Here is a 23,901-nt window from a genome sequence, read left to right as displayed (position 1 = left end):
GCCCGTCGTGTCGTGGCCGGCTCTCAGCAAGACCAGTTCACCTCCTCCCACCGACCCGCCTTTTCTCCATTGCTCTGCAGTTCTGTTTTATTCTTGATATAATTATCCAATTCTGTTTTCAGGGTCTCGATTGGATCTACCCCCAACACACTCGATGTTATTCCTCTCCAATTTCAGATATTTCTGAAGGAATGGGAATATTCTTGCATGACTCACTTTTAGCCAGGAGATGGCATCAGTCTACAATCATTTGGATCTTGTGATTTGTGTACACACATATCGACCGCAATGGGTCTGCTGCTGCCCGGGGAGTTCTCCAAGCACGCCGCCTTGGCAGGGACAAAAACACTGACGAATTATCCCAGTTCCTTGTAAATCTCCACAATGTACAGAAATAAAACACGAAACGCAACATCTCTTTTAAAATCAGCCGACAGCTTCTTTGAAACAACTGCCCTGAAAAAAAAACTGACCCTGCCCGGAAGTGAGTTTGGCATCAGATAACACAACGGCTCTTCAAAGAGACATCAAATTGGCAAAAGATAGAGCTGTTATCTCTTGTTGATTCCAGCACATAAACGTCTCAGAAGGATTTGACCACCCTCTTTACTGTCCACTGATAACTCTTGAAGCAGAGTGACCCAGATTCCTTTGTCTCCATATTGTAGCTGGGAATTTCAGGACCTTGCAGTTCTCAGTGTGAGAGCAACGACACCATTGTATACAAGACATTTTATCAGAGTAGCTCATTTTAGAACTCAAGACACGCCTTAGTGGTATATAAACGGTAGAATTGTAAAAAAAAAGACTTACAAATATGGCAAGAGAAAATTAAAATGCATTCCATCTGATGAGCAGATAAATGCTTGACTCCAGTACAATTCATACCAACACAAAATAACGCGAACAGTATAACATTACCGTCTCTCAGACAGTAACCAGCCCTTTCACAGATGAAGTGGGTGGCTCTGAAAAGAGCCTTTGGGTTGACAAATTCAGGTCTGGCAGCTTCACTTGCCCTTCGTGCTCGGAGCGCTGGTTTTCTTGGGCAGCAATACGGCCTGGATATTAGGCAGCACCCCGCCTTGTGCGATGGTCACCCCTCCCAGCAGCCTGTTGAGCTCCTCGTCGTTACGGACGGCCAGCTGCAGGTGTCTGGGGATGATACGGCTCTTCTTGTTGTCCCGGGCCGCGTTGCCGGCCAGCTCGAGGATTTCAGCTGTCAGATACTCGAGCACAGCAGCCAGATAGACCGGGGCTCCGGCACCCACCCGCTCAGCATAGTTGCCCTTTTTAAGGAACCTGTGAACACGGCCCACCGGGAACTGCAGTCCAGCTCGGGAGGAGCGGGACTTGGCCTTGGACCGAGCTTTACCACTGGTCTTCCCTCTTCCAGACATTTCCACAATCTCACAAGCACTTTCACGAAGAATGTTGAGATCCGCCCACATTCCTCCTCCTTGTACCTTCTGGAGGAATGGAGTGGTGGGCACTGCTGATTGGTCACTCTGCTCTGTGCTCTTCATGTAACCAATCGGAGAGCTGCTGAATTCACCAATCAGGAGACGCCAAGGAGATGAGGGCGGAAAATAACGGCGCCAAATTGTCAGACTGAAACCGATTTTTCAAATTTGAAAAGCCCGCCAATATATTGGGGCGACTTCAATATAGAATATCATATTTATAGTTCTTTTTTTACGGTTAAATAAATAAAACCTTTTTCACATTGTGTTATTCTACATTTGGTAACAAGTTCCAGATTGGCTTTTACATTCTGACATCTATTCGGGTTTACTCTCTGTCCTTTTTGAAACCAGCGAGCAGAAAGTCTCTTTCACAACATTCTCCAACCGGGCACATTTCATGTCAATTTTCATAATAATACCGCATTACTGATGAACGATTGTTTGTTATTCGTGGGAGACAACAGCGGAGTGTAGATTTTCAGTGTCAGTTGTCAGCGTGTGAGACGGAGGGTTCCGACACCACCAGGGGTTCGAGATAATGTACTTATTAATTTTTGAGGTCAAACTTGAACTCGGGAAATTAGTGACTGCGAACTGATGTATGTGCGTTAAATCAGCTTTTATTGTGGAAATACAGAAAAGGGGCCGAATATAAACACGTCCGAGAACAAACCTCACAAATGGTCAGTGGCCAGTAATTTGTGTACGGGACATTATTAAATAGAGACAGAAAGATCGCACGGGCAGTGAAACTGCATTAACCAGAATCTATGGGAGTAAAACAGAGATCACAAAGGCAAGGACACTTGATATATAAATCAATATAAGTCGATACTATACACACAATGTTGTAGCTTTTTCAGAGAAGTTGTGGGTGGCTCTTAAAAGAGCCTTTTTGTCTTTTGGGTGTGTTTCAGTACATTGCGGATATTTACTTGGAGCTGGTGTACTTGGTGACCGCCTTTGTACCTTCCGACACGGCGTGTTTGGCCAGCTCCCCGGGCAGCAGCAAGCGCACGGCGGTCTGGATCTCCCGGGAGCTGATGGTGCTGCGTTTGTTGTAATGGGCCAGGCGGGAAGCCTCACCCGCGATTCGCTCGAAAATATCATTCACAAACGAATTCATGATGCTCATGGCCTTGGAGGAGATGCCGGTGTCAGGGTGAACCTGCTTCATCACTTTGTACACGTAGATGGAGTAACTTTCTTTCCTGGATTTTCTCCGTTTCTTGCTGTCCTTTGTTGGCGCCTTCTTCAGAACTTTCTTGGCGCCCTTCTTGGAACCTGCTGCAGTTTTCTTCTCGTCAACCATGATCACGATCAACTTCAGACACAGAATAACCGAAATTTTGCTCCAAGCTCGCATTTTATAGACATCCCCAGAACCCTATGCTAATGAGGAATGGGAGAAGGCCATGTTCATGATTGGCTGGTTTACAATGATGTCACTGCCTGATGTTCTATATCTATCTGATTGGGTGTCTAAAGTAACCAATCACATTTTGTGCTTCTCACAGACACAAACTGTCGCAGCAGTCAGATCGTCCAAACCCCTTTGCCCGCCCTTATACATCTACATCAGTGACTTTCTGAGTCCCTCTTCCTCATCAACCATTTCTATTTTGCTAGTACGAACTCGTCTCTTTTTTCACTCTCTATAGTTCGCTTCCTAATCAGGATGTAGCGCCCCTCTGCACTTCCGTCCATCAACAGGACCGAATCGTCCAGTATAGTGGGTGTCAGATACATAAATGATTTGGAGGAAAGTATAGGTGGTCTGATTAGCAAGTTTGCAGACGACACTAAGATTGGTGGAGTAGCAGATAGTGAAGGGGTCTGTCAGAGAATACAGCAGAATATAAATAGATTGGAGAGTTGGGCAGAAAAATGGCAGATGGAGTTCAATCAGGGCAAATGCGAGGTGATGCATTTTGGAAGATCCAATTCAAGAGTGAATTATACAGTAAATGGAAAAGTCCTGGGGAAAATTGATGTACAGAGAGACTTGGGTGTTCAGGTCCATTGTTCCCTGAAGGTGGCAAAGCAGGTCAATAGAGTGGTCAAGAAGGCATACGGCATGCTTTCCTTCATTGGACGGGGTATTGAGTACAAGGGTTGGCAGGTCATGTTACAGTTGTATTAGACTTTGGTTCGGCCACATTTGGAATACTGCGTGCAGTTCTGGTCGCCACATTACCAAAAGGATGTGGATGCTTTGGAGAGGGTGCAGAGGAGGTTCACCAGGATGTTGCCTGGGATGGAGGGTGCTAGCTATGAAGAGAGGTTGAGCAGATTAGGATTATTTTCATTAGAAAGACGGAGGTTGAGGGGGGACCTGATTGAGGTGTACAAAATCATGAGAGGAATAGACAGGGTGGATAGCAAGAAGCTTTTTCCCCAGAGCGGGGGATTCAATTACTAGGGGTCACGAGTTCAAAGTGATAGGGGAAAAGTTTAGGGGGGATATGCGTGGAAAGTTCTTTACACAGAGGGTGGTGGGTGCCTGGAACGTGTTGCCAGCGGAGGTGGTAGACGCGGGCACGATAGCGTCTTTTAAGATGTATCTAGACAGATACATGAATGGGCAGGAAGCAAAGAGATACAGACCCTAAGAAAATAGGCAACATGTTTAGATAGAGGGTCTGGATCGGCACAGGCTTGGAGGGCCGAAGGGCCTGTTCCTGTGCTGTAATTTTCTTTGTTCTTTGAGTGGGGCAAATGCGAGCATTGAAGTGCAAGTCCTTATCTCCATGTAGCGTGCCAAATAAGATTGGTCAGCTGCAGTCACAAGTAACCACATGAAAGATTTATATGACAGCGCTTCTGATATGTCTTCCTTTTTCCTCAACCGAGGATACCCTTGTCCTCACTTTCCACCCCATCAGCCTCCACATCCAAAGAATCATCCTCCGCCATTTCTGCCACCTCCAGCGTGATGCCACGACCAAATACATCTTCCCCTCCCTTCCCCTGTCAGCATTCCGAAGGGATCATTCCCTCCGCGACACCCTGGTCCACTCCTCCATTACCCCCACCACCTTGTCCCCTTCACATGGCACCTTCCCCTGCAATCACAGGAGATATAATACCTGCCCATTTTACTCCTCTCTACTCACAATCCCAGGCCCCAAACACTCCTTTCGAGTGAAGCAGCGATTTACTTGTACTTCTTTCAATATGGTATACTGTATTCGCTGCTCACAATGTGGTCTCCTCTACATTGGGGAGACCAAACATATACTGGGTGACCGCTTTGCGTAACACCTCCGCTCAGTCCGAAAGCATGACCCCGAGCTTCCGGTTGCTTGTCATTTCAACACTCCCCCCTGCTTACATCTCTGTCCTGGGATTGCTGCAGTGTTACAGTGAACATCAAGGTAAGCTCGAGGAACAGCATCTCATTTACCGATTAGGCACAATACAACCTGCCAGACTGAGCATTGAGTTCAATAATTTCAGAGCATGACGGGCCCCCCAATTTACTTTTATTTTTAGTTATTCTTTCCTTTTTATCTTTATTTTTATATTTATTTTATTTTATATCACCTCAGTTGGTTCAGTTTGCTTACCCACTTTTTTTCATATTTGTACTTGCGGCTGTTCAATTTTCATCCATTAACACCCGATCTGTACGAATGCTTTGTCTTTCAACACACCATTAACATAATGTTTGCCTTTGCTCCATGACCTTCTGGTCAGCTATTCTGTGACATTTTCCTTTCTACACCTTCTCCCATGTTATCTCTTGCCCCACCCCCGCTTTACTTGCTTAAAACCTTTCACATTTCTAATATTTACCAGTTCTGAAGAAGGGTCACTGACCAGAAATGTTAACTCTGCTTCTCTCTCCACAGATGCTGCCAAACCAGCTGAGTATATCCAGCATTGTTAATCAAGGAAAGTATTACAGCGGCAGAAAGGACGTTTGAGGACTCGTCTACTGAGGTAGTATGGGCCGAGGTTAGAAACAGGAGAGGAAAGGTCACCCTGTTGGGAGTTTTCTATAGAACTCCGAATAGTTCCAGAGATCTAGAGGAAAGGATAGCGAAGATGATTCTCGACAGGAGCGAGACTAACAGGGTAGTGGTTATGGGGGACTTTAACTTTCCAAATATTGACTGGAAATACTATAGTTCGAGTACTTTAGATGGGTCTGTTTTTGTCCAGTGTGTGCAGGAGGGTTTTCTGACACAGTATGTGGACAGGCCAACCAGGGGCGATGCCACATTGGATTTGGTACTGGGTAATGAACCTGGCCAGGTGTTCGATTTAGATGTCGGTGAGCACTTTGGCGATAGTGATTACAATTCGGTTAGGTTTACCTTAGCGATGGGCAGGGACATGTATATACCGCAGGGCAAGAATTATAGCTGGGGGAAAGGAAATTATGACGCAATTAGGCAAGATTTAGGATGTGTAGGATGGGGAAGGAAACTGCAGGGGATGGGCACAAACGAAATGTGGAGCTTATTCAAGGAGCAGCTAATGCGTGTCCTTGATAAGTATGTACCTGTCAGGCAGGGAGGAAGTTGTCGAGCGAGGGAGCCGTGGTTTACTCAAGAAGTTGAAGGGCTTGTCAAGAGGAAGAGGGCGGCTTATGTTAGGATGAGACGTGAAGGCTCAGTTAGGGCGCTTGAGAGTTACAAACTAGTCAGGAAGGATCTAAAGGGAGGGCTAAGAAGAGCAAGGAGAGGACACGAGAAGTCATTGGTGGATAGGATCAGGGAAAACCCTAAGGCTTTCTAAAGGTATATCAGGAATAAAAGAATGATAAGAGTTAGAACAGGGCCAATCAAGGATAGTAGTGGGAAGTTGTGTGCGGAATCAGAGGAGATAGGGGAAGCGTTAAATGAATAATTTTCGTCAGTATTTACAGTAGAGAAAGAAAATGTTGCCGAGGAGATTACTGAGATACAGCCTACTAGGCTAGATGGGATTGAGATTCACAAGGAGGAGGTGTTAGCAATTTTGGAAAGAGTGAAAATAGATAAGTCCCCTGGGCCAGATGGGATTTATCCGAGGATTCTCTGGGAAGCCAGGGAGGAGATTGCAGAGCCATTGTTGTTGATGTTTATGTCGTCATTGTCGACAGGAGTAGTGCCGGAGGACTGGAGGATAGCAAATGTTGTCCCCTTGTTCAAGAAGGGGAGTAGAGACAGCCCTGGTAATTATAGACCTGTGAGCCTTACTTCGGTTGTGGGTAAAATGTTGGAAAAGGTTATAAGAGATAGGATTTATAATCATCTTGAAAAGAATAAGTTCATTTGCAACAGTCAGCACGGTTTTGTGAAAGGTAGGTCGTGCCTCACAAACCTTATTGAGTTTTTCGAGAAGGTGACCTAACAGGTGGATGAGGGTAAAGCCGTGGATGTGGTGTATATGGATTTCAGTAAGGCGTTTGATAAGGTTCCCCACGGTAGGCTATTGCAGAAAATACGGAAGTATGGGGTTGAAGGTGATTTAGAGCTTTGGATCAGAAATTGGCGAGCTGAAAGAAGACGGTGGTTGATGGCAAATGTTCATCCTGGAGTTTAGTTACTAGTGGTGTACCGCAAGGTTCTATTTTGGGGCCACTGCTGTTTGTCATTTTTATAAATGACCTGGATGAGGGTGTAGAAGGGTGGGTTAGTAAATTTGCGGATGACACGACGGTCGGTGGAGTTGTGGATAGTGTCGAAGGGTGTTGTAGGGTACAGAGGGACATAGATAGGCTGCAGAGCTGGGCTGAGAGATGGCAAATGGAGTTTAATGCGGAGAAGTGTGAGGTGATTCACTTTGGAAGGAGTAACAGCAATGCAGAGTGCTGGGCTAATGGGAAGATTCTTGGTAGTGTAGATGAGCAGAGAGATCTTGGTGTCCAGGTACATAAATCCCTGAAAGTTGCTACCCAGGTTAATAGGGCTGTTAAGAAGGCATATGGTGTGTTAGCTTTTATTAGTAGGGGGATCGAGTTTCGGAGCCACGAGGTCATGATGCAGCTGTACAAAACTCTGGTGAGGCCGCACCTTGAGTATTGCGTGCAGTTCTGGTCACCGCATTACAGGAAGGATGTGGAAGCTTTGGAAAGGGTGCAGAGGAGATTTACTAGGATGTTGCCTGGTATGGAGGGAAGGTCTTACGAGGAAAGGCTGAGGGACTTGAGGTTATTTTCGTTGGAGAGAAGGAGGAGGAGAGATGACTTAATAGAGACATACAAGATAATCAGAGGGTTAGATAGGGTGGATAGTGAGAGTCTTTTTCCTCGGATGATGATGGCAAACACGAGGGGACGTAGCTTTAAGTTGAGGGGTGTAAGATATAGGACAGATGTCAGAGGTAGTTTCTTTACGCAGAGAGTAGTAGGGGCGTGGAACGCCCTGCCTGCAACAGTAGTAGACTCGCCAACTTTAAGGGCATTTAAGTGGTCATTGGATAGACATATGGATGAAAATGGAATAGTGTAGGTCAGATGGTCAGCGCAACATCGAGGGCCGAAGGGCCTGTACTGCGCTGTAATGTTCTAATTCTAATTCTAATTCTAATTTCTTGTTTTCATTATGAAAGATTTATATCGTGACCATTACATAATTCTGGCTGAAACTAGGCGAGGCAAGGCAACTTATTATTACTGGCGACAAATATTCAGGAAAGTCAGGTCTGAAAAAATATGGAGGGTTGTGGAGTTGAAATAATTGATCAAATATAATATGATAACACTGGCAGGGATGATGTTTTTGAGGTGTTAACAAAAGCATCTATTTGGTCACATATGTGGAATATGGCAGGAGGAAATGCATAGACATTCTGGGTCGCGAAATATTTGTCCTTCCCTGCCGGACACGTGAGTGTGGGATTCATTCTGTGCCCATCAGTATGTGATATTTACCCGTGGCTTTTACTCCGTATCTGTCAATCTATGGTCAATGATTTGGTCATTTCATTCAATAATTTCAATCTTCAATAGGTGATTCTGTTTTATTTTTCTCCGTAACATTCAGTTTCTAAATGGGTGATGATGGGTTTTGTTCTGTGAGCGTGGGTTTTGTTATGCATCTGTTAATATCTGATTTTGGAGTCTGGGCATTTCTCTTTATCTGTTAATTTCTGAATTGTGAATTTGGATTTTAATCTGCACCTGTCAGTTTCTGGTATGAAAGGTTGTTTGATTTTGTCTCTGTACCTGTTAGTAAGAGGCATTTTTGTGTAGCTTTACACTGCACATGTTAATTGATGACATGCCAGCGTTGTTTTCACTCTACATGTCAGTCTCTGGTTTGGAGGCCTCACCTGTGTTCTGTACCCATCAGATGTCTACATATAAGGATGGGTTTTAACCTGTTTCTTTCAATCTGTTGTATGTAAGTACTGTTTATTATCTGTATCTGTAAGTTTCTGATGAACGAATGTGGACTGTATTGTCTCCCTGTCAGTGGTTCATTAAGAGATATTTTACAAGGTACTTGCCCGTTCTGATATGTGAGTGTGGGTTGTGACCTACATCTGGCCGTTTCTGGTATGAGACATGAGCATTGTTTTCACTCTGTGTACGGTAGCCTCAAGTGTCAGAAGCTGGGTTTAGTCATACATCTCATTCTCTGCTGTATGATTGTGGATTTACATCTGTACAAGTTAGTTTCTGATACGGGCGTGTGAATTTTATTCTGTATGCCAATTTCTGGTATGTGAGTGTGTGTTTTTTCTGTCCTCTCACTTTCTGCTGAACTGTATGGTGGATTTGCTTTGGATCTGTGAATTTCTGCTATGTGAATGTTGGCTTTCCTTTACATTTGTCATAGAGTTATGCAGCACAGAAACAGGCCCTTTGGCCCACTGTGTCTTTGCCTCCCATCAAGCATGAATCTATTCGAATCACATTTTCCAGCACTTGGCCCATAGTCTTGTATGCTATGACGTTTCACGTGTTCATCGAAATCCTTCTCAAATGCTATGAGGGGTCCTGCCTCTACCAGCCCTTCAGGTAGTGTGTTCCAGATTCCAACCACACTCTGCGTGAAGTATTTTCTCCTCAAGTCCCCTCTAAACCTGCTGCCCATTACTTAAATCTATCTCCCCTGGTTGTTGATCCCTCCACTGAGGGAACGTTTTCTTCCTATCTGTACTATCAATGTCCCGTGTAATTTTGTATACCTCAATCAGTTCCCCTCTCAGCCTTCTCTGCTCCAAGGAAAACAACCCTAGCCAATCCAGTCTCTCTTCATAACTGAAATGCCACAGCCCAGGTAACATCCTGGTAAATCTCCTCTGCACCTTCTGCATTGCAATCACGTCCTTCCTTTGGTGAGTTGACCAGAACTGTACACAGTACTCCAGCTGTGGCCTAACTAGCATTTCATTCAGCTCCCTCTTAACCTCCCTGCTCCTTTATTCTATGCCTCGGCTAACAAAGACAAGTATCCCATATGCCTTCCTAACCGCCTTATCTACCCGTGCTTCTGCCTTCAGTGATCTATGGACAAGTACACCAATGTCCCTCAGACCCTCTGTACATCTTAGGATCTGCCATTCATTGTATATTCTCTTGCCTTGTTAGGCCTCCCAAAATGCATCACCTCACATTTTCGCACTTCTCTGGATTAAATTCCATTTGCCACTGCTCCACACATCTTACCAGCCCATCTATATCATCCTGTAATCTAAGGCTTACCTCCTCACTATTTATGACACCAATTTTCGTGTCATCTGCGAACTTACTGATCATATCTACCACATTCACGTCTAAATCATTCATGTACACTACAAACAGCAATGGTCCCAGCACCGATCGCTGTGGTACACCACTGGTCACAAACTTCAACTCACAAAAACAACGCTCGACCATCACCCTCTGCTTCCTGCCACTAAGCCAATTCTGAATCCAATTTGCCAAATTGCCCTGGATCCCATGGGCTCTTAACTTCTTAACCAATCTCCCATGTGGGACCTTATCTGAAGCCTTACTGAAGTCCATGTAGACAACATCAACTGCCTTACCCTCATCTACACATTGAGTCACCTCCTCAAAAAGTTCAATCAAGTTTGTTAGACACGACTTTTTTTGCAAGTCACCTCCTCGCTCTGCTTATTATTCTTATATATTTTTTTAAGTACCACCTCCCCCCACTCCGCCCTCCCCCTTACATTTTCTATAATCCTCTAGGGCCTCCGCTGTTTTCTGCCCGAATCCTCTTTTTTTGTCCTTATCCAATCCTCTATATCCCTAGACATCCAGGGTTCCCTGGATTTGTTGGTCCTATGCTTCACCTTTATGGGAACATGTTGGCCCTGAACTCTCATTATTTCCTTTTTGAATGAATCCCACTAGTCTGATGTAGACTTTCCTATAAGTAGCTTCTCGCAGTTCACTTTGGCAAGATCCTGTTTTATCATATTGAAATCGGTCTTCCCCAAATTGAGTACATTTATTTCTGGTACCTCTTTGTCCTTTTCCATAACTACCTTAAATATTACAGAGTTATGGCCACTATCCCCGAAATGCTCCCCCACTAACACTCCTACCACTTGTCCGGCTTCACTCCCTAGGATTAGGTCGAGCATGGCTCCTTCATTTGTAGGACTTTCTACCTGCTGGCTCAAAAAGATCTCCTGTATGCACCTTAAGAATTCTGCATCCTTTAAGCCATTTGCACGAAGACGATCCCAGTTGATATTGGGCAAGTTGAAATCCCCTACAATTATTACCCTATTATTTTTACACCTCTCTGAGATTTGCCTACATATCTGCTCCTCTATCTCTCCCTGACTGTTTGGAGGCCTGTCGTACACTACCAGCCAAGTGATTGCCCCCCTTTTTGTATTTATGTTCTACCCATATGGATCATTTGAGGAATGTTCGAAGATATCATCCCTCCTTATACAGTAATTGACTCCTTAATCAACAGTGCACTGCCACCTCCTATTTTATACCCTCCCCTGTCATGCCTGAAGTTTCTAGACCCTGGAATATTGAGCTGCCAGTCCTGCCCTTCCTTCAACCATGTCTCCGTGAAAACAATAATATCATATTTCCATGTGTTAATAAATGGCCTCAATTCATCTGCCTTACTAGTAAGATTCCTTGTGTTAAAATAGATGCAATCCAGCCTTGCATTGTTAGCTTCTGTCTTAACAGGTCTGCATTTTCTCTGCCTTCCAGACTGACTCAGTTTCTCTTCTATATTTGACTGTGCATCAACCCTTACTGCACGTCCCCTCTGTATCCCACCCCCTTGCCAAATTAGTTTACAACCACCACCCACCCCCCTCCCCCAAAAGCACGTGCAAACCTCCCAGCAAGGCTGTTGGTCCCGATCCAGTTCAGGTGCAATCTGTCCAACTTGTAAATTCCCACCTTGGCCAGAAACAGACCCAGTGATCCAGGAAATTAAAGCCCTCCCTCCTGCACTATCTCTTCAGCCACACATTCATCTGCTCTATCCTCCTATTCCTATACTCACCTGCACGTGGCAGCGGGAGTAATCCAGTGATTACAACCTTTGTGGACCACTTTTCTTTAATCTGCTACCTTGCTTTTGATGTTCATGTTGCATGACCTCATCCCTCTTTGTACCTGTCAGTTTCTGGTATGGAATAAAGATCTTTACTCTGTACCTGCTAGTTGCTGGCAAGTGATTGTGACATCAATCCATATCTGTCAGAGTGTGATGTTATTTCAGATTTTACTCTTCAGCTGTCAGTCTCTGACATGTGAATATGGATTTTCCTCATTCTGGTCACTTACTGCAATGTCAGTCGCTCCTTTATTCTGTGCCTGTCAGTTTCAGGTCTGGAAGAAAGATTTTTTTCATTACCTTTTATAATCTGGCAAGTGAATGTGAGATCACCCTGTATCTGTCAGTTTGTGACATATTACTGTGACTTTTACTCTTCACTTGTCAGTTTCTGATACGTGAATGTTTATTTTATTCTGGGTACCTGTCAGATACTAAAATGCAAGTATGTATTCTATTCTGTTCTTGTTTGTTACTTGTAATTAATTGGAGTGTTTACTCTTGATCTGTCAGTCTCTGGAATGTGAATGTGGCTCTTACTCTGTGTCTGTCTGTGTTGGATTTGCCAGCAAGTGTTTTTCTTTGCCTTTCTGTGCCTGATATGTGAATGTGAATTTTACTATGTACCTCTCAGTTACTGGTATGTGATCGCGGTTTTATTCTGTCTCCATGAGCCTATGATTAGTGATTGCAGCTTGTGTCCAAGGCATGTCAGTATCTTGTTTGCACATGCCCATTCTTATGTGCATGTTGCTTTATGGGAAATGACTAAAGGATTTACTCTTTCTTCTGCCATATTACTTCTATGGCTTCAAGGGCTGGTCAGAGACTGGGAATTCTGTGATGAGCAACTCATGTCCTAACTTAGTTTAGTTTAGAGATACAGCACTGAAACAGGCCCTTCGGCCCACCGAGTCTGTGCCGACCATCAACCACCCATTTATACTAATCCTCCACTAATTCCATGTTCCAACCACATCCCCACCTGTCCCTATTTTTTCCAACCACCTACCTATATTAGGGGCAATTTATAATGGCCAATTTACCTATCAACCTGCAAGTCATTGGCATGTGGGAGTAAACTGGAGCACCCGGAGAAAACCCATGCAGACACAGGGAGAACTTCCCAAAGTCTTTCCACCACCTACAAGCCACAAGTCAGAATTCTGATGGATTACTCTCCACTTGCTTGGTTGAGTGCAGCTCTAAAAACACCGAAGAAGCTTGATACCATCCAGGACAAATCAGCAGGCTTGATTATCTTACCATTCACCAGGTTATGCATTTACTCCCTCCACCCACCAGTGCACAGTGTGTCCCATCTAAAAGATGTACTGCATCAACCTGAGGAAGTACCGTACAACAGCACCTTCCAAACCCATGACATCTGCTACTGACTGGAACATGGGCAGCAAGCTTATAAGAACATTACCACCTGCAATTTCAACTCTAGTTTGCACAACATACTGACTTCAAAAATATAACACCATTCCTTCATCATCACTCAGCCCAAATTCTGGAACTCCCTGCCTAACACCACTTTTATGAATGACATTCGTTCTGTAGCTGTTCATCAATGGTACAGTCTGAGTGTAGAACTTATTCTGCATCTGCCACTCTGAAAGACAGGATCTGTTTGTTTATATTTAACGAACAATGAAGGATCTCTTACACACCTAGATCTGTCCAAATATCTGTCCCTCTTTGTATGGTATGTGTGTGAGGGATTCATTCTTTATCTCAGAATGTGGAATGTGACTATATTTATCTCTGTCACTTACTGATATGTGCATGTGCACTTTTCACTCTACCTGCAGCTTCTGATGTGAGTGGATTTTTTTATGCACCTGTCATTTACTGATGAATTGAACGGTGGTTTTGGTTTGAATCGCTCACTTTCTCTTACGTGAATATGAGTATTCCTTCGTACTTGTCAATTACTGGTATTGAAGTAAGATCTTTAAACTGCACCGAATACAAAGCAAAATACTGTTAATGCTGGAAATTGGAAATTAAAGCAGAAAATTCTGTAAATACACAGCAGGACTGCCAGCATCTGTGGAGACAGAAACAGAATTAGCCTTTCAGGTCAATGACCTTTCATCAGAAAGGTCTGTCCTGATCAAAGGTCATTGACCTGAAATGTGAACTGAATTTCTCTCTCCACAGGTGCTGCCAGACTTGCAGAGTATTTCCAGCATTTTCCATTTTCATTTACACTGTACATGGAGATGTACATTTTCTGGCAAGTGAATGTGGGATCAATATTTAACCTTTCAGTTCTGATATGCAAATGAGGATTTGACCCAGCATGTTGTCAGTTCCTGCAGTGCAATTATCTGATTTATTCTGTAACTTTATGATTGTGGTAACTGATTGTGGGTTTGACCCTACATCTACCAGTCTCTGTAATGTGAATGTGGCTATTACTCTGTATTTATCTGTGTACAATTTGTGAGTGTGTGTTTTGCTCTCTGTGTCTGTTTCTGACATGTAAATGTGGATTTTGCTATGTACCTCAGTTACTTTATGTGTATGTGCTTTATTCTGTTTCTGTCCATCTGTTGTGAGTGTAATATTTTCCCTGTACCTATCAGCATCACACTTCTTTGTATGGCCATGATTCTGCACTTGTTGGTTTATGGTACTGCTTGAATTACTCTTTCCCTCTCATTCCCTGATATGCTACTGTAAATTTTCCTCTTCACTTGTCAGATTCCACTCTGTGATAATGTTGTTTCACTGTCTGTCTGCGTCTGGTATGCTATTGTAAGATTTACTGTGTGCCCATCAGCTTCTGGTATTTAATTATGGAGTTAACATTGTAACATTCAATTTGATCTGTGTGAATCTGCTTCTACCTTGAACTGACAGTTTCTATTCTGTGAGTGTACATTTACAAGTGTGCTTGTTAATTTCTGCTAAATAACTGTTAGTTTTACTCTGTGCATGTCAGTCGCTGCAATGGGAAGATGGGAAAGGTTTTTAATTCTGAAAATGGCTATTACTGATAAGTGAGTGTGGGTTTTACTCTGTAACCCTCATTCTCTGGTATTTGAGTTTGTGTCTTTTTCTTCCGGTTAGCTGTTACGCTCACTTCTCTGAAGTAAACCTCCTTTGAACCGCCTCCAACACATTTACTTCCTTCCTTAAAGGAGACCAAAACTGCACACAGTATTCTGGATGTGGTCTCACCAATGACCTGTATAACTGAAGTATAACAGGCTTATTGTCATTTTCAATTCCTCTCATAATAATGGATAGCATTCCATTTGCCTTCTTTATGTCTTGCTGTAACTGCACACTAACATTTTTGACTCATGCACCAGAACACCTAGATCCCTCTGCACCCCAGAATTCTGCAGTCACGCGACACTGATGTATCTTTTGATCTTCCTGACAAAGTGAACAACTTCACATTTTCTCACATTGTACATCATCTGCCAGATTTCTGCCCTGTCACTCAACCAATCTAGATCAATCTGCAACCTCCTTATGTCCTCTTCACAACATACTTTCCTACCTATCTTTGTTTCATCTGCAAATTTAGCTGCCATGTTATCGCTCCCCTCATCTAAATCATTGATATAAATTGTAAAAAGTGGAGATCCCAGCACTTGTCACATCCTGCCAATCAGAAAAGGACCCATTTATGCATTCTCTGTTTTCTGCCAGCCAGTCAACCTTCTATCCATGCCAATATGTTACCCACCACGCCATGAGCTCATACATTGCACAATAACCTTTTATGTGGCACCTTGTCAAATACCTTCTGGAAATCCAAGTACTTTATGTCAAAGGATTCCCCTTTATCCACACCGCATGTTAGTCCTTCAAAGAACTTCAATAAATCAGTTAAACATGATTACCTCTTCACAAAACCATGCTGAATATTCCTGATGACCTTGTGTTTTTCTAAATGCCCAGCTGTAGCCTCCTCATTGAGCAATTCTACCACCTTCCTGATCACAGGGGTTAAGCTATCGGGGTCTATAGTTACCCTGATGAAGGGTCACTGACCTGAAATGTTGACTCTGCATCTCTCTCCACAGATGCTGCCAGACCTGCTGAGTATTTCCCACATTTATTGTTTTTATTTCAAATTTCCAGCATCTGCAGTATTTTGCTTTAAGATTACTATAGTTACCCTTTCTCTGCCTCCCTACCTTCTCGAATAGAGGGGTTATATTTTCTACAGTCCAGTCTGAAGCAACCTTTCCCGAATCTTACGAATTTTGAAAAATTAACACCCACAAATCTATGACTTCAGTAGCCACCATTTTAAGACACTAGGATGAACACCAACAGGACCCAGGGACTTGTCAGCCCACAGCTCCATCAGTTTACTCAGTGCTGCTTCCCTGGTGATTGTAATTTCAACAAGTTCCTCTCTTCCATCCACCTCTTGATTTACAGCTATTACGGGAATGATTTTTGTCTCCGCTATTGTTAAGACAGAAGGAATTTTTTTATTCATTTCTTCTGCCATTTTCTTATTACCAAACGTTAACTCCCAATTTTCATTCCATAGAGGACCAACACTCAATTTACTTAAACTTTTCCTTTTCAAATACCTGCAGAAACCCTTGCTATCCGTTTTTAGATTTCTAGCTAGCTTACTCCCATGCTCTAATTTCTTTTCTCCTGATTAACCTTTGGTCAGAATATATAGAATGGCACAGAATGACTCAATCATCTGACCTGCCATTCATCTTTGCACAATTCTCTGCCTTTTCATTCAGGTTGATGCCTTCCTTAACTTCTTTAATCAACCATGGATGGGGGATCCTCCCCTTGGAATTATTCTTTATAGTAGGGATATACTTATTTTAAGTATTCTGAAATATCCACTTAAATGTCTGCCACTGCTTCTCAATTGAACTATCTCCTGGCCCAGTAACCCAGTTCACTTCAGCTAGCTCAGCTTTCATGCCCACATAGTTGCCCTTATTTAAGTTTACAATACTAGTCTTAGACACACTCCTCTCACTTTTAAACTGGATGCAAACTTCAGTCACATTGTGATCATTGCTACCAAGAGGTGCCTTTATCTGAGGTCATTAATTAATCCTGTCAAATTGCACAATACCCAGTCGAAAATAACCTGCTCGCCGGATGGTTCTAGAACATGCTGCTCGAAGAAACGATTTCGAAAGCATTCTATGAACTCCTCATACAGGCTTCGATTACCAATCTGATTTTTTCCAGTTTATATGTTGACTAAAATCACCCATGATTATTTCCATCCCTTTATCTCAAGCACCCATTAGTTATTCTTGAAGACTTCATCCTACATTGTGATTACTGTCTGGGGGCCTGTCGACGACTCCCACGAGTGCCTTTTTCCCTGACTATTCCTCATCTCCACTCAAACCGATTCTACATCCTGATCTCCTGAACCAAGGTCATGTCTAACTATTGCAACAATACGATCCTTGATTAACAGTGCCACCCCTCCACCTTTACCTCGCTTCCTGTTCTTCTTGAATGTTATATATCCATCAATATTGAGGACCCAATCCTTGTCATCCTGCAACCATGTCTCCATAATGGCTATGAGATCATATTTATTTACATCAACATGTGCTATCAGTTCCTCTACTTTGTTATGAACGCTATGTGCATTCACATAAAGAGCCTTTGGTTTTACCTTTTTGTTATCTTTGTCACATCTAGTGTTGACTGTCGGTCTGCTCTTAGGTTTTTTTTCTCTTTGCCCCTTCCTGCCATTCACTGGCCTTCATTTCCCCTGTTACTATTGTGTTCTCCTGCACTGACTCTAACCCTTGATTTGTTACATCTACTAAAGCTTGATCCCTCTACCCCTTTGATTAGATCAAGTGCCTCTCTACATCCCTAGTTATATGGTTTTCTCGAACACTGGTCCCAGCTCAGTTCAGGTATAGACTGTTCGAACGGTACAGCCTCCACTTTCACTAGTGCTGGTGCCAGTGCCCCACAAACTGAACCTGACTTCTCCCACACCAGTCTTGGCGGGTGTAAGTTTCACTGTATATCTCTCAATCCCTAGTCTACAATTTACCTCTGTCAGTTTTGGATTTTGAGTGTGGCTTTATCTGCACCTGTCAGTTTGTTTTATGTGAGAAACGTCTTATTCTGTACCTTTCAGCTTCTTGTGTGTAAAAGTATCTGGGTTGTACTTTGTCCCCATCAGTATATGGTATGTGAGTGTGGATTTGACAGTTAATATTACATTCTTGTGTATATGAGTGGGAGTTCACACTTTATCTTTGATTGTCTAGTATGCCAATTTAAGGTTTGACTTGTGCCCTTAAATGTCTCATGTGTAGCTGAGGCTTTTAACCTCTCTCTGTCACTGTCTGGTATAAGAGTAAGAGTTTCAGTCTGGTTTTTGAGTGTGGATTTTACACCACATCTCTACTTGCTCTCCGATGTGATATTTAATCTGTACATGCCAGTTTCTGACATGTGGCTGTGTGGTTTACTTTGTACATTGTCATTCTCTGATATGTGACTGCCAATTTTATTCTGAACCTGTCTGTTTTTTATTTCTGTTTGTGTGAGTTTTAACCTGTATCTGTCAGTATCTGGTATATGAATCTTCTTAATTATGTGCGTGTTGATCTGTATCTGTGAGGGTCTGAAGTGCAATTGTTAGGTTTTCTTTGTACCTGTCAGTGTCTCTTGTGGATGAGAGACTTTCACTCTCTAACTGTTAATTTCTTGCAATTCATTATGGATTTCACACTGTCTCTGTCAGTCTCTGGTAGTTAAGTCTGGCATTTTTTACTGTCTCTCCTAATTTCTGATATGTGAATGTTGATTTTAATGTGTACCTCTAGGTTTCTCCTATATGAGTCTTTTTACAATCTGTTTCTGCCAGTTTCTCATATGTGAGGGTGGCATTTATTCTGTACCTGTTACTTTCCGAAATGTGGGAAGAATTTACTCTTTCCCTGTCAGTTGCTGATATGTGAATGTGGGTTTATTCTGGATCTTTCAATCTTTGGAATTTGAGTCCGTGCTTTACCCTATATCTGTTTGCTTCTGTTAAGTGAATGAGGGATTAAATCTGTTCCAGTGCATTGATTGTATATGAATGTAGTTTTCAGTCTGTACCTGTCAGTTTATGAAAAATGAAGGTGGTTTTATTTATCTTTCTGCCAGATTTTGTTATGTGACTGTTGATTTGTTCTGTACCTGTTATTTTCTGGGATATGATTGTGGTTTTTGATCTGTACCTGTCAGTTTCTATTACTTGAGTGAGTTTCACTTTGCACCAGTTGTCTTCTGTTATGTGAGTGTCAGTTCTAAGCTGCACCGGTAAAGTTAAGGTAATATAGTGTGGTTTTATTCTGCATCTTTCAAATTCTAGTGTGTGACATGGGGCCTTTCTCTGAATCTGTCGATTTCTGCTCTGTAACTGTACGTTTTAAACTGCAACATACAGTTCCTGATAGGTGTGTGAGCACATTTTCTTTTTTCTGCAGCTATCTATGTCTACTACAATGTCTATGTGTGTTATTCCTAGATTTCAATTTCTGTTATTGAAGAATTGATTTTCCTTTGTGCTTCTCAGTCTCTGCAATGTGTCCATGTCTGTTACTGGTAACTGTCTGTCTCTGTTAGGTGACTCTGGTTTTATTTTCTATCTGACAGTCTCTTGCCTGTGAGTGGTTTCATTTTCTTCTCTGTATCTGTCAGTTTCCTTTCTGTGGCTGAATGTTTTAATCTTTACTTAAACTTTTTAATCATTTGTAAATGTGAATTTCACTTTGTGCCTGTCTGTTTACATTATATGAATGTGTTTATTTTTATTTTGTCAACATCAGTTTCAGGCATGTGAGGGTGAGATTCACTGTCTCCAGGATGCACCCTCTTGTGAGATTGACAGAGTGCCTTTTACTCTGATAGTGGGTTCTGCTTTTGAACTTTACCTAATTTTCAGCAGTATTGATTTGGATTGGATTGGATACAATGTCTGTCTCTTCTGATTTGTTTGATTGCTGGATTGGAAATGGGTCTCTAAACTTAGGATCAGTGAGAGTTTGACTACATCTGCTTCTTGTGACAATGCCATGAACTGAAGGCCGATGGGAGTGGTACTGTACCTTGTCTGTGATGGAAGGAGCCGACTGCACTTGCCCTTGTGCCTGGGAATCAACACATTCATTCTGCTCCCTTGAACTATTTGCCAACAGAAAGGAAGAAAACTATGTATTGTAAGTCACGATCAGTTGAGTTGGAAGCTAGAAAAGAGATTAATGTAACATTTCAATTAATAATCATTATGACTAATCACAAATCAAACCAAAAATACAAAGAATGTCACTGTCTGATTCCACTGCAGCTCTCAGCATCTGCTGACGAGGTGTCTTGGCAGTTTCACAGCAATTTTGGGACATCCAGAAACAAGCCAACATCTACACTGCTCCAAGGTTGGGACGACCTGATGGAGCAGGGATATTTGTGCAGGTCAGGTTTCTATTTCCATCTGGCATTATAATGTAATAACCTAAGAACTAGGAGCAGGAGTCAGCCATTCAGCCTCTCCAGCCTGATCCACCATTCAATAAAATCATGTCTGATTTGATCTTGGCTTCAGCTCCATTATCCTGCCTGGCTAAAAACCCATTACTCCCTTGTAGATCAAAAAATTAACTCATCCTTGAATATATTTAATCATCCAGCATCCACTTCTCTCAGGGGTAGAAAATTCCATAGCTTAATGACGCTTTGTGAGATGAAATTCTTCCTTACCTCCGTCTAAAATGGGAGACCCCTTATTCTGAAACTGTGCGACGTGGTTCTTGATTCCCTCAGGAGGGGAGATATCTTCTCAGCATCTACTCTGTCAAGACCCCTCAGAATTTTACATTTTTCAATAAGATTAGCTCTGATTATTACAAACTCCAATGAGTGTAACACAACCTGCTCCACCTTTTCCTCAAAGCGCAACCTCTTCATCGCAGGAAGCAACGGAACGAACCTTGCCTGAACTGCATCCAATGCGAAGGAGACCACAACTGTATCCAATACTCCAGGTGAGGTCTCACCAACAACCGACGTTTATATTCCATCCCCCTTGCAATAAATGCCAACAGTCCGGCTCTGTTTTCACTATTCACTTGTCAATAACAACAAACAGCGTGAAATAGGAGCTAAACCAGGAACAAGCATTACAGGTTTGAGGATAAAAACAGCCATGAATTTCAACAGCAGCTTCTTCACGTTTTGTCTCACTTACGCAGTGCACACGCAGCCCAAGAAATGCCTCTGCCTTCCGCCGCTCACTCCATGTTACCGGATCACTTCCTGCCTCACTCTGTCTCTTGCAAACAACTCGCAACCCTCCTGAACTTGCCCCAAAGTCAATGACGATCTCTGAGCCAGATTGCGGACAAGTTTCCCCAAACAAAGTGCTGCTGGAAGGAGACTGCTGTTTGCTGACTTACCCCGATACTGTAATATCTCCATTCCCTCTGTTAAAAACAAACGCTTTCCCCTCTTTGAATAAATGCCGTTCAATAGCCTTGCAGGCACAGGGGAGCGCATGCGCTCTGTCAGTCATCAACGATCAGAGGTGTGGGCGGGGCTTTAACGCGCATGCGCTTCTTTCGGCAACGCTTTGAAAAACAAAAATACAAACAATTGGAACTTTATTCAGTTCAGTTTTATCACATTGTGAGCAATGGAACAGGGGCTGCGGGTAAGATTAGAGAAGGTTCACATCTGGGAGATTACCCCTTTATAAAGTTCAATTTGAGTTTATTCTCTGCAGTATGTTTGCCCAGTTTCTCAAAGCAATCCTTGGAGGGAGTCGGTGTGTTTGCTGGGATCGCGCAGGATTTAATATCTGACAGTAACAGTCCTAGATTCATGTAATCACATTGAAAATGTCGGTCACTGAGTGTCAGAGCGAACGGTTCGAGCTGAAACATTGCAGAGACCTCAACAGGGCAGAAAAAAAGTTACATTTGGGACATTGTGTGACTCACTTTCGGACACGTCCTCAGATTGTGAGATTAATAATGTGGCTGCTTGTGGCACCATATAAGTGAGAGATAAGTTTGTATCGTCGGTCTCCCCGGGTGGATCTTTCGAGATAAAACGAATCTGACATTTCAGCCCACAACTCAATAATTACAGGTCAGTCAGTCTAACCTCAGTAGTGAGCAAAATATTGGAATCATTCTGAGAGACAGGATAAACTGTCACTTAGAAAGGCATCGATTAGTCAAGAATAGTCAGCGTGGATTTGTGAAGGGAAGATCTCGTCTGACCAACTTGAGCGAATTTATTGAAGAAGTAACAAGGAAGTTGTATGAGGGCACTGCAGTTGATGCGGTCGACATGGACTTTAACAAGGATTTTGACAAGGTCCCACATGGGAGACTGTTTCAAAAATAAAATCCCGGGGGATGCGGGAAAATACAGTAAGCTGGATGTAAATTTGATTCAGTGGCAGGCAATAAAGGGTAATTATTAACGGGTGTTTTTGCGATTGGAGAGCTGTTTCCATTGGCGTTCCACTTGGCTCAGAACTGGGTCACCTGCTCATTGTGGTATATATTAATGATTTGGACGTAAATGTAGGGGAAATGATCAAGAAGCTTACAGACGACACAAAAATTGGTCGTGTGATAGAAAGCGAGGAGGATTGCTGTAGGCTGCAGGAAGATATTGATGCTCTGGACATATGGGCAAAAAAAATGACAAATGGAATAAAATTCGGATAAATGTGAGGCGATGCATTTTGGGAGGTCAAACAAGGCAAAGGAATACATGATTAATGGGAATATACTGAGTTGTGTAGAGAATGTGAGGGACCTTGGAGTAAATGTCCACTGACCCAGAAGGTAGGAGGACAGGTCTACAAGGTGGTTAAGAAGTCATGTAATTGCTTTCACATGCGTTCAAGTCCTTGGAAGAAGGAATTTTCCTCCACACAAGATCAGGGGGCAGGTTGTTCAACCTTGTCCGTCGAAGAGCGAAGTCCAAAGTACGGAAAGTCCTCATCAGGGAACTCCTCTTTGCTGATGATGCTGCTTTAACATCTCATACTGAAAAGTGCCTGCAGAGTCTCATCAACAGGTTTGTGGCTGCCTGCAATGAATTTGGCCTAACCATCAGCCTCAGGAAAACGAACATCATGGGGCAGGACGTCAGAAATGCTCCATCCATCAATATTGGCGACCACGCTCTGGAAGTGGTTCAAGAGTTCACCTACCTCGGCTCAACTACCACCAGTAACCTGCCTCTAGATGCAGAAATCAACAAGCACATGGGAAAGGCTTCCACTGCTATGTCCAGACTGGCCAAGAGAGTGTGGGAAAATGGCGCATTGTCACGGAATACAATAGTCCGAGTGTATCAAGCCTGTGTCCTCTGTACCTTGATCTATGGCAGCGAGGCCTGGACAATGTATGTCAGCCAAGAGCGACGTCTCAATTCATTCCATCTTCGCTGCCTCCGGAGAATACTTGGCATCAGGTGGCAGGACCGTATCTCCAACACAGAAGTCCTCGAGGCGGCCAACATCCCCAGCTTATACACACTACTGAGTCAGCGGTGCTTGAGATGGCTTGGCCATGTGAGCCGCATGGAAGATGGCAGGATCCCCAAAGACACATTGTACAGCGAGCTCGCCACTGGTATCAGACCCATTGGCCGTCCATGTCTCCGCTTTAAAGACGTCTGCAAACGCGACATGAAATCCTGTGACATTGATCACAAGTCGTGGGAGTCAGTTGCCAGCGTTCGCCAGAGCTGGCGGACAGCCATAAAGGCGGGGCTAAAGTGTGGTGAGTTCCTGCAGTTGGCAGGAAATAAGACAGAGGCACAAGGGAAGAGCCAACTGTGTAACAGCCCCAACAATCAATTTTTACTGCAGCACCTGTGGAAGAGCCTGTCACTCTAGAATTGGCCTTTATCGCCACTCCAGGCACTGCTCCACACACCACTGA

General features: G+C 43.2%; 1 protein-coding gene across 1 annotated transcript; it reads right to left on the bottom strand.

The window, feature by feature from the left end:
* Positions 1-2,177: 2,177 nt before the first annotated feature.
* On the bottom strand, positions 2,178-2,786 carry LOC137356515 (histone H2B 1.2-like). The gene has a single exon (XM_068022402.1). It carries the CDS (start codon positions 2,776-2,778, stop codon positions 2,398-2,400), a length of 381 nt encoding a protein of 126 aa, XP_067878503.1. The 5' UTR covers positions 2,779-2,786; the 3' UTR covers positions 2,178-2,397.
* Between the last annotated feature and the right edge of the window lie 21,115 nt (positions 2,787-23,901).

The sequence above is a fragment of the Heterodontus francisci genome, chromosome 45 (genome assembly GCF_036365525.1).
Source record: "Heterodontus francisci isolate sHetFra1 chromosome 45, sHetFra1.hap1, whole genome shotgun sequence".
NCBI classification, from domain to species: domain Eukaryota; kingdom Metazoa; phylum Chordata; class Chondrichthyes; order Heterodontiformes; family Heterodontidae; genus Heterodontus; species Heterodontus francisci.
This window is presented reverse-complemented; position numbering and strand designations above follow the sequence as displayed.